We start from the raw sequence: 12769 nt of genomic DNA, 5'->3' as shown, positions 1-12769 counted from the left end.
GGAAACTCTAAAGGTCCGCAGTTTACATCCCAAGGACACACATTTCTTTTTTTAAGTTATGTACCCACTTTAGAACTTAATTATAACTTGCTTTAACTACGAAAAAAAAACATATTTAGATAAAGCTTAACATTTGAGAGTTCTTTTTAATTAACTTGCTGTGGTTTCACCCGCGTAAAAAGAAATCTAACAATATCATAAACAATATAAATCGTCAATATTAAATGGTCTTTGAAATCTGCCTCCTGGGGCCCAATTTAATTTCTTTAGGATATACACGTAAAATAATATAAAAACGCTATTTTGTCGCCTAATTGTGTTGCTTTAGGTGAACCGTACCATTCGTTCCCGAAAACCTATAACTCTGTTATGCTGCTAGATTAAAATTCTAGAACGTGACATCATTAATAATTATACATTATATTGTAGGCTGGAGACTGTATATTATATATTTTGGACAATCCATAAACAGGCAGACAGGCAAATGCCATTTCAACCACTGACATTTGCTGACCTTTCCTAATCCTTCTCATACTGAGAGGAGATCTGTTCCCAGCAGTGGGACATAATGCGTTGATGATGATGATTTTCTTTTAAAATTCCTTGAAAATCCAATATGTGTAACACCTAGTGTATCAAAAACTATTCGAAAGTATCTGAAATAATTGTATGACCTTAAGCGTATCCGAAACCGATATACCTACCTAATATTTTACATATATCCGTATCCCTATCTACGAGTAGATCAGAAATTTATACCCGTAACATACCTAGTCGATAGTTATGACGATTTTATTATTATGTACGAAACAAAATTCACAAATTCTCGTTTTAAGATTGTGGGCTTCGAAACGGCTATTAATTACGTTTCTATTTTCGTTTAATCCACCCCGCGATCCGGTGTCGTCCCGTCACCCCGCAGCAGTTAGCACACATTTTTCATACAAGTCGTATTCGTCTCAGTATTTATTTATTTTTCCAACCGAATTATTTCTACTTGAATTTTATTGGACAATACATCAAAAAGCTGAAGAATTCTATTCCGCTCTCATTAGATTCACGCCGACGTTTGTTTTGTCGTTCATATTTTATGGTCGTTTAGTGAGATTTACAAGGGAGTATCCTGAGGCCGGTATTGCTTCTGTTCACAATATAAGCGCTCCGTTACATGAGTTTTTCTGTCTTTAACACCTAATATAATTTAATATTATTGCCTAGTGCCTACTATAACTATGGATTAACGCAATTACTACTAATTAACGTAAAAACTTGTGATGTAAAACATTGTATTTTGTAAATTAGAATTTAATAGCATTAAATCGTTTTATATGTAAATTTAATTGTAAATGATTTGTATTAGTATTATAAATAGGTGTGTACTATTATTTATGTATCAAAGTTCAACAAGTTATTTCATATTTGTACTTCCCCACTTAAATTTAATTTACGATCCGTACATAATACATTTTGTGGACAATACTTCTTCATTATTTTACGTGTTAGTAAACCGACGTCGGGAATGTTGACAAATATCTGTCGTGTTAAATAAACAACGGTGTAATGATGTAATAAAAGGCGTGCGAAGATGTCTGAAGAACGTCTATTGTACCAAAAATAACTAAAATACCTACGAGTATAATATCACACGAGACACCCTAAATATAAACAATTTCATTCTTAGGGACGATTCTTAGGACAAGTTTTAACTTCGTTCGTTGAAACATCTACAGAACTAGATTGAGAAAATTGTAACACTCCTTGACCAATATTTCTTTATATAGTAACAAGAAAAACGACCTGCCAGCGAAGATGTCGCATTTATACACCAATTCAAAATTTTTCGGTACAAGAATTTTTCTCGAGTGTCACGATGCAGCAAATAAATATCGCTCGTGAATCGGAGAAATGAATCGATCTCGCTCTCATATAGATGATTCCAAAATTTTATCTCTTTCTTCCTAATAGCCGCCTGACAAACATGTATCAGCGGTTAATAGGTGCGTTCTTGCAGCTGTTGCGAACAAATCAGCTCGGATATAGCTGACACTGTCAAAAAGCTAACACTTCGGTTTACGGTGCAAGCGCCGAGCGTTTTTGTTACCACTTACCGCTAGTAATACTTAAAAATAAGCAATTAAATCACACGACTTTTTTTCTTGGCAATAAGTTGGTTGCCTAATTCGATTCTAAATAAATTTTGCTTTTAGTTTTTTTTGCGCCTACATTGTGTTTGTAGTCATTCTTTGTAAAAACTGAAATTACAATTATAATAAAATTACGGGACCAATAAAATAATTTTAACGAGACAAAATGTTTAGAAAATCGTCACATCTAATTTGTATAATCTTGGCAACGACATCTTGTTTATTATGAAAAACCTGATGAAACGTTTTGTTATGAATACATACATACATTTTGCAATAAAATCTGTCGGCATGACTCTAACATTTCAATGTTAACAATTTATCATTCGCAGTGTTTTGAATACAAAAGACTTCAATAGTGAAGAAGACTAAAACCGTGGATAGTATTATAAAAATATAACAGTGCGCTTATCTCTTAGACCCGTTCCTACAAACACATTACGAGGAGGGCCGTCTTGCCGTTCATTCAAGATCGGAGAAAGCATCCTACGTATTTAAAAATAGACATTGTTCAGTATTTATTGGCCACCTCTTCAACATTCGATTTAATATTAACATTAGAAAAATATCGAAGGCACGTGTTCGTTCGATGGGTGCTAATTTCTTCATCCTGAGGAGTTATAAACATTAGATTATACTGACGTTATTCTAACTATTCTCGCGTTTTATTTGTCGATAAACGCATATTTGAAGGGCAATGGCACGCACTTGGTATGTTACTTGTATATTGATATGACATATCAAAAAGTTATAGATTAAGTTTATAAAGATTTATACATTTATTAAAGGTTCAGAGATGATGAAAGTAAGAGTTTTATTTATTTTTTTGTTGGAAAGGTATACAATTTTTATACTGTCTGGAAATATTACGATTTTTGATTTTCCTTCATATCTGTTGCCAATAATATATATTGTATATTATAATAAATGATAATGGTCCAAACCATAGATAGATTTTCACTAAACTAATACGAGTATCTATAGTTTAAACTGCTGTAGTAACGTCTGAACATAAGGGCCATGTTAATTTACATCTAGCTCATATAGGGAACATACAAAGGAGAGGTATAACTAAAGTATCATAGGGAGGGGTATACTCAAAGTACCGCATCGTTTAGTGAAACTTTGGTTATGATTTTATAAGTATAAAATATATATATTAATCGAGTAGGCATATTTTACGTGATTTACAAATGGAAACAGAAACAAGTGAAGTAATTCAAAATGTATTCAGTAGCATTACCATGAGTTGGCATAGAAACGCCACTATAGAAATGGTAAATAGAAAACTATTGTCATTTTGCTAGTGAATAACATAACTACTATCGTTACGGTATTTCTTGACAACGTCTGTCAAATTAATGACTCATGGGACCGAATTTCTATGGCAATAGATCATGATGACATTCGCTAGCGATTTGATTTCGATAGGTTTTTTACGTATCGAGTTACGTCACTACGGATTTTAGTTCTACGAGTAACCACCAGAAGCGCTGTACAATTTTTCATACATTTATTTTACGCAGTCGCTAGCGAGTAATACTTTTGTAAACTCATGGTAGTCCTACAGAACTCGCCAAAAAGTCGATAACGGACAGTTTCTATAGACTTTCATTTATGGAATCGGTTTTTCTAACATTTTTGTTTCCTTAGATAATTAAACCAATTAATTATCTACGTTTGTTTCTCACAGGTTGTCGTTGGTAGTACCTACTTTTTCAGTTAATGTTTCACTTCATAACCCATCTGATTTCCAAACCGTTAAGAATAATGTGCAGTATTTTTGAGGTTTCCTCCGTTTAAGCAATTAAACTTTAAACCTTCAAGTAAAGTACTACGTTTGCGAAACTACAACGTTTGTATCTTTCGTTACATCGCAAGTTGCGGCAAGAGTGCCGCAAACTCCAATGTTATTTTTAGCTTTTTTTAATAAAGCTTGGTAGATATATACGTATTTGTACGAGTTCTATAAATTACGAAAAATTGATTGGAAGAAAATTGTGTACAAGTACAAAGTTAATACCATTTTCAGTGGGTAGTCCAGTTATAAGTATTTCTTTAATTAAATGTAGAAACCCACGTTTTTCTAGTTATTTTGGGACTGTATTTCGTAATAATATTATGATGATGAAGAATTTTCATTTGAATTGGAGCTTCAAGTTTTTTACCCATTACCTAAAGGGATGGGACTTAATATCTTAGGGGTGGTGTTTTAAAGATATGGTGCATTTATGAATGATATCTTAAATATCTAATAATCAATATTATTCATATTTTATTGCTAAAGTACATATTGTCGATAAACTTTTTAAATTTAGCCTGAATGCTACAAGTATTTGTCAAATATGTAGATGAATTTTAGGTTAGGTGTAAATAAGATAGTACAACTATAGCTTATTGTTGAAAATACACTCAGAATAATATATTTAATACTTTTTAAATTACTTATGTTATTGTTATGAGAACAATAAGTCGACGTAACATAGTTTTAATAGGGTTGATTCAAAATAATATGTTTTGTTTGCAGTTAATTCCTAGTTCTCGCTAACTTAAAACTGAATTAAATGTAGACTCATTTAGTTTACAAATTTTAAGTGATATAGTTTGCGTTTACAAGTTCGAAGTGTTTTAGTGAAAATTCTAGTTTTTTCTTTTTTGTTTATAATCCTTTTAAAGTGACTTCATAATAAATGATATCCTTACAGCTTAAATGCAATAAATTGACTACCACCAATACGAGAATCCAAAGCTGCATGGTTAGAAGTTTGAAAAAAAATACGTTTTTGTGAACGGTTGTTGGTAAGCATAAAATGGTCATGGGTTATAACCATTTTGTCCCTGTAGTTCCGGGACCAGAATAGGGCCACGGTATCCCCTGCCTGTCGTAAGAGGCGACTAAAAGGGGGCTTCCGGGGTTGCGGACGGCAAGAGTGGGAGCTCAAACCGCCCGGCCAGCAACCCCGCGATGGACGGCGGTATGTGTGGTCGCATAGATGGTGTGGTGAGTTTAAAGCTCACCTGGGCGGAGCCCGACAAAGCAACGCGTCAAGTGGACTCCGGTTGCGTTCCTTTGGAGATCACGGGGTCCTCTACGCAGCGCCGAGGACGGCCACCGGAGGGATTTTAGTGCGGTAAGAAGGGATTCTGTGGATGTGGGAACATAATCCCGTGCCGCTCCCACGGCATAGGGTACCTTTTGATGGTTTCCCCCTCGTAAAAAAAGGGTTATAACTATTTATTATTTATCTCTATTTACTCATCTAAAACATACTCTAATGTTAACTTATGATGTTTCGATTACTAATGACTTTATTCATTTTAATAATAAACTATGTAAAAGTATTGACGTTAGTTTTTTTTCAGGAATTGTCGATTCACGCCGTCTCCACTCAAGAGCTTCTGAAGCCGAAGGACGAGCCAGGTTTCAGCTTGGCACCATCAGTTCTGTGTTCCGTCGATATGGTGCACACAGGTCAGTACTATAATTGTTTTATTAATTATAGTAATATCATCAACCCATTACTGTCCCACTACTGGACATGGGTCTCCTCTCAGAATGAGAAGCATTAGGCCATAGTCCACCCTGCAGACTAAGTGCGAATTGGTAGACTTCACATACCTTTCTCAGGTAAGCAGGTTTCCTCAAGATGTATTCTTTCACCATTAAAATAAGTGACAATTATTTTCTAAAACGCACGTGACTTTGAAAAATCAGAGTTGCGTGCGGGGGGTTTAATAATTTTGTGAACTCTCCGTTGAAATCCGGTGTTATGACCATTCCTAATGAGTACGCCCTGAAAGCGTTTATGGGAAACTTATTGATCTTCAGATTGCAGATTGTGTAAGCCGTTGTTTACATTTTCCTTATATCGCACATTTTATGTAGCTCTTGGGAAATTGATCCTGGGGATTTAATTAGCAAATGGAAGTCATGACTGATTCTTAACCTACTTTATTGTTGAAGTTTTGAGAAGAATCGCAGATTCAATATGTGTTTTAAATGTCTCAAAGTAAATAACATATAAGTAAATGTAACTTTGGGAAAATATTATCTAGATTTGTTACAGTATTCAAATAAAGAAGATATTCAAAGATATATTAAAAGTAGCGGTTTGAGCGATTCTATTAACGATTATTCGATAACGGATACTAACGATTCTTTTCGAAAGTAAAATTCAGTGACCTGAAAAATTGTTTGACTGACATTATTGTCGTTATACAGATAATAATGGTTATATGACGGAAACCAATGTGAGCAAATATATATTGTTAACTTTAAAAAATAACTTTCATGGAGTCGTATTGAGTAGGGATGTTACGAATATTTGGGATCTGGATATGGATACGGCTTTATTAAAAATTTTATACATTAGAGAATTATTTCGGATTATCATCGGATAATCCGAAGGTTTTTGAACATTATCATCGGATAATCCGAACGTGAAATTACCAGAAACTATCGAGTTTCTGGTAATTTCACTAACGGATTTTACATTTTAAGGAATAGCAAATAGGAAATGATTTTTTTGTTTGTTTGATTTTTGTTTGTTTCTTTTTTGATGTTTGTTTGTTTGATTGTAATGAATAGGCTCAAAAACTACTGTACCGATTTCAAAAATTCTTTCACCATTCGAAAGCTATATTATCTACGAGTAACATAGGTTATATTTTATATGAAATATGTCTAATAAATAGATTTTGAGGCGGTACAAAGTTTGCCGGATCAGCTAGTAAACTATATTTCCGGTATCGGATCATTTCGGTTACGGTTACGAAGCTCCATAACATCATTGATGGTGCGTCTATTTGACCGCGGTTAGCAACCCAGATAATCAGTTATACTGATGTACAGGTAATCGATTCTCCACTGTATTCGCTTAGCTTATTTAGACGATGACAACTTGATTATCTATCCTCTTTGTGCGTAACAGTCACAGTCGTTTTGAGATCCATTCGCTTAATAAGGTTGTCCTAATTACATATCGGATTTCTTCCCCTACGGTAATGAGCTTGTAATGAGATCCTACTTTGAATCATAATGTGACGTTTCGTATTGCAAGATTCAATGAACTAGATTTATAAAAGAGTGAGGCATAGGTACTATATAGAGGAAAGTAAATTAATTTTAAAGCGTTCATAAGCTTTTGTAGATATCGACGGATCTACAATGCTAAAATTTCTTGCAAGTTTTACCTCTTAGATGCTATTGGCTACAGCTATTAAATACTCAAATAAATTGACATAAAAAGGTTTTTGAACATGTAATATAATATTTATTTTCTACATTCTTACTCATTAATTAATTTAAAAGTAGAGCTCCTTGTGGTATTCCTTAAAAACCGTTTACATCTTTTTAAGAAAACAAAAAACGAGTAACATCTGCACAAGATTTTAAGTTCGATCCTTGTTCAGTTAGATATCTTAACGATGAAGAACGTTTATACATTTTAGGAAATGTCGTTTATGTGCCACCTCCCTTATTATTTCATAGTAGATATATTTATGTAGAGAAATTCTAGCATCGGCGCTTAATGCGAAAACGTTACTTATCCGGCATTTAATCAACCGAACCGTACACTGTAACTTAACAAATATATGAGACGGGTGTCATTTTACGGTTTTCGAATAAAGCTTTTATTATACGAGTGCGGCGCGTAATCGACTTACGACTTAGCACACTCGAGCCGCACGAACTTAGAACGAGTAATTTACGACCGAACAGGCATTGTTCATTCAGAGCGAGTTTGATTGTCGATATAGGTATTATGTGTCAAGCGGTGCCGGAAATTCATTGATAGATTTAACCGCTAGCACTGAAAATACGATTTGATTCGAGGAGTAAATTGCTAAGTCATTAAAGCCGTCCGGTCCAAGCCGGTGCACTAAAAACTGCTGCTATTTTAAGGGAACTCGGATCCTTGAAATTCGAAATCAGAGACGATTTACGTCAGCCACCGCTAAGTTTATTGGTAATCTCCGTTGAAGGATCACCGCGTGCTTGCCAACATTACAATAACATTAATTTATATTGTATATTATAGAAACGGTCGGATGTATTTTTGTACGCACGTCCTTATAATGTACCTACATGTGGAATGTTATGATTGTTAAATGATTCGTCTTAATATCTGTAATTTTCACTTTTAGATATTTTAAAGTATTTCATTTCAATTTAATACACAAGTGATTTCAATATGTATAAATCCTGCATAGTTTAAACTATACGGATCCCTACAAAATAAGGATGGCCGATGGTAGTATACATAACATTAAGTTTTGATTATTTAAACTTAGTAAGACGTGTGTTAGGATTAATTGTAATTTTGGTAATGACTACCTGAAGTTAACGCGCCTTTAAACATGTTTATCCTACCCAAAAAGAAGACTTGCGTAATAATTAAGTATCCTCTTTAGATAGAACATTGTAGTGCAACATTTTCACTTTGCAATACCTGTATGCTTTTCAGGGAACATAAGCGTTCCGTGAAAAGCATACATTGACATATTCTTTGTCTAGGCGAGACGTATTTGCGCTACCAGTCACTCACGTGAAAATCTGGGTCGTTATTTGTTTGTTTTCCTAAATGAAAGTGGTAGAAACCTTTGTGGTTTGACTCTGTCTACCTCTACCACCGCGTCACCAATTTCTGCCGTTTAACAGCTGTGTTAAGCGCTGCTGTGTTCTGGTTTGAAGGACGTGGTAAGGGAGATCTACTGTTCCAAGGCGTTCGGTTTCGGATATATGTATATTTATTAAAATATTATATTAGTGTCAGATATACAGCTTACACAAATTGTATTATTTCTTATTTCTTTGGATTTTTAAGGAATTGTAAAAGTGAAGAAAAATAAATAGGATATGATTTGATGCTTTTTGTAAAGTAATTGTACACACTGCATCGTCGAGCACTTATTGCTTACGCAGTATGTTTAGGGTTGTGGTTCCGGATATATTTTTATTTCGAAGATCCCATAGTTTATGTTACGCTACCGAGCTACATAGCATTCCTGTGTCAAACCACAAAGGATATGTACTTTAAGTATGTCATACTCAATACTACTTTATCACACAAGTGCTTAGCCTAAACAGTCATATTATACGGGGCATCGTGGACTTATTGGTCGAACGCCTATACTTAAGTATTATGTTACATTAGGAGAAGAAATCGTCGTTGTATTGGTCCATGTTTATATTTTAATCACAGCTGGCTATGGTATTCGCTATGACATCATTCTATCAAACCGCCTAGCAAGCTCATGTAGGTATTGAATATTGATACGACCTGTAACATGATTCTACAGGTTATTAGCTCTATTGTCTTGAACATTATACTCGTACCTATTGGGTATAAGGTATTTCGAAACTGCGCAATTTTTATTAAGTTATCACAAATAGCTTACTAGGTTCATACATACGAGTATGTATATTCGTTATCGGTTCATCACTTGAAATTTCTTTATTGTTCTTTAATAAGTAAGTACAACAACATATCGCGAAAACTTATCAAAATATTGTCACATGCGTCGAATTATTTCAGGCATTTTTGATTAAAAAAATAAAAAGTAGTTTTACCTATTACTGGGTTCGTACTGTTTTTGCAAAAGAAAAAGATATAATGATAAAAATAATCGTGTATTTATTAACTTAGATAAATTTGTTCCATCTATAAAAGTGTAAGATTTTTCGAGAGAGTAGTTATTTATTTTATTTGTTTGTATTTCCGGTGAGATTTGCTGGGATAGGATAAATACCTATCTAGATATAGCAAGTGTATGCATAAATAATAATAGAATTGAACTGCGTAGAAAAAAATCCATACCAGGCATAAATAAGTTAAGAAGTCGAAAATGCACAATTTTCATGACAGATATTTAAACTCCAGTGCGAGATATTTTAAAAACTTTATGTTATTAATATACTAATTAAATAATCCTATAAATTAAACAGTGATATCCTAGTGGTTAAGAAACTCGGCCTCTTGATCGAAGGGTCCGAGGTTCAAATCTCAGACACGCACCTCTGATTTTTCAAAGTTATGCGTATTAGAAATTTGCGAAATTCGCGGTGGCCTATGGCCTAATCCTTCTCATTCTGAGAGGAGACCCCTGCCCAGCATTGAGAAAGTAATGGGTTGATGACGATGATGATGACAAATTAAACAATCCCAATGCTTATTATGAATAAAATATTGTATACATATATGTATGTCGACCTATCAACATATTCACGCCTGGTATCATATATTAAACGGTTTGATCTCGTGTTTCCGCAATATATTAAATGGAAATAAAACGTTCTCATTTCTCCGCACATTGCAAGCGCAAATGAAAATCAATTACACATTTTAATCAATGCAAAATCATAAGCGATTGACCCCACAGTCGTAAAGCGTTCCGGAACGAATGTAGTACAAATAGGAACGAACATACATCTGTTTTACAACAGTTTACACCTAAATCGATTGGACATCCAGAGAAATCGATTCGAATTGTACGCGACGATAACGATACGATAACATTATCATTCAATATGTATGTTACCTTGTGAGGTAGTGGCTTAGGTCTTCATTGTTCTAAGAGGATCGGCAGGGATCAGAGTTTTGGTTTTTTGTATGCTCCGTTTTATGTAGGAAATTTCATGAAATCATATGAATCATTTGAATAGATTCATGTAGTTTCATGTTAATATAGGTGAGTCATGATACCCTATCGAACCGCGGCTTTGTGGTGCTGTAATCAACCTTACGGAATAACATTATTCCCGCAAAAATATGAATCAAAGTAACTGTTGAATCCAATCGTTTTATTGATAAACAAAACGATGGTCAACTAACTCCAGAGGTGAAATGTAAAGAAAAAATAAAAAAGTACCTTTATGCGGAAATGTCTTATACAAGACTTTATCTTTTAAATAAATTTCCTTATACGGCCCAAAGGTATACATTATACGTTTTATATTAGAACTATAGAATTAGTCAATAAAGTTTTTAAATAAAAATCCTTTCTTGTTCATTATTTCAGTCACTGCATTCTGGAACCTGTTGAATTAAGCTTCCATTGTGTAGAGCTACGAGTTGACAACTTGTTGGTTTCCGCACATCCACATAAATGACAGGCTTTTCATTTTAATACTTTACTTTAATGCAAAGCACGTATGAATTTCATGGAATATTAATGAAAAGTTCGAAAAATGAATAGTCAGCAGCGGACAAACATACTTGAGGTTGTTCTGACATCAATACGAGTATTTATTGTATTACAATTATTTAACTGCATTGAAGCGGAGTTGCTAAGCCTATCACTGCATACACGTATTCAAAACTCGGAAAACTCAGGCCTAAATGTAAAAAAATGTAGCTAGACTTACGCTCGTTATTAATAAACAAACTATCTAATTTTGACAATTTCTAACAGGCAGATTTTTTCAAATATATGAAAGCAAGCATTACATAGATTGCTTTTTTTATATAATATAGGGGTTGCAGACGAGCATGCAGTCCACCTGATTGTTCGTGGCTACTCCCGCCCATGGATGCTGCTGCATGCTGTAATAAACTCCAGATAGGATTATATATTATTCGTATCTAAGGTCGGTCACAGATGTGCCGCTACCCCTGAGGACTAAACTGGAACGCCTCGGAAAAGTATTTCTCTCTTACCACACCTTTCAAACCAGAACACAGTAGCGCTTACCGCTGCTGTTATGAGGCAGAAACAAGTGTGGCGGTGGCGCCGCCCAAGTCGAACCACAAAGGGTTCTCGACCCATTATTGTCCCACTGCTAGACACGGGTCTCCTCTCAGAATGAGAAGGATTAGGCCATAGTCCACGCGCCCTGGCCAAGTGCGTTTTGATAGACTTCACATATCTTAGATATTTTTTTATATAAATCCCCCAGGTAAGCAGGTTTCCTCACGATGTTTTCCGTCGCCGTTTTAAGCAAGTGATAATTAATTTCTAAAACGCACATAGCTTTGAAAAATCAGAAGTGTTTGCCTAGGAATTAAACCTCAGACCCCTCGTTCGATTGGCCTAGTTTCTTAACCATTACGCTATCACTGCTTTACAAAGGGTTCTACCAAAATTAAACTTACTACTAACTTAGTTTACTAGTAACAGGCGTTAGTAATCACAGCCCCGCCTTCAAGTGTAAATACAATGTATCTGGTGTTACTACACCTTCAAACCTATTTTTATGTAGCTATATCACCATGTAATGGAATAATAATATTACTTAAGATTTACGCTTATCAAACACAACGACATCTCGTATCTACCGGACTCCTGACGTCAGATCGGTCATGTCCCATTAACCTCTGTTCTCTTGCAAACCGTATATAACTCAGATTGCTATAAAAATATTGTCACTATAGACGGAATGCGCGTGATTTTAGCACGCTTCACAAGCCTTTGTTGTGTTTATAAATGTTTATAAGTCACTACTTACAAAGCAGTGATAGCCTAATGGTTAAGAAACTCGGCCTCTCGATCGAGGGGTCCGAGGTTCAAATCCCAGGCACCCACCTTTGATTGTTCAAAGTTATGTGCGTATTAGAAATTAATTATCACTTGCTAAACGGTGAAAGAAGACATCGTGAGGAAACCTGCATACCTAAGAGATTTAT

The 12769-nt window shown here is 34.6% G+C and overlaps 1 protein-coding gene across 5 annotated transcripts in view; it reads left to right on the top strand.

Moving 5' to 3' along the window:
• LOC140743366 (uncharacterized) overlaps window positions 1–12769 on the top strand; it is a 94346-nt gene that overhangs the window by 61062 nt on the left and 20515 nt on the right. For all 5 annotated transcript variants that reach the window (XM_073074547.1, XM_073074546.1, XM_073074545.1 and 2 more), the window contains one exon: window positions 5508–5616. In XM_073074547.1, the coding sequence (XP_072930648.1) occupies window positions 5508–5616 (109 nt within the window). The remainder of the gene's footprint in view (window positions 1–5507; window positions 5617–12769) is intronic.

This window comes from Epargyreus clarus, unplaced genomic scaffold, assembly GCF_041222505.1.
Source record: "Epargyreus clarus isolate Ecla_fem2 unplaced genomic scaffold, WU_Ecla_fem_2.2 ptg000007l, whole genome shotgun sequence".
Classification (NCBI taxonomy): Eukaryota; Metazoa; Arthropoda; class Insecta; order Lepidoptera; family Hesperiidae; genus Epargyreus; species Epargyreus clarus.
This window is presented reverse-complemented; position numbering and strand designations above follow the sequence as displayed.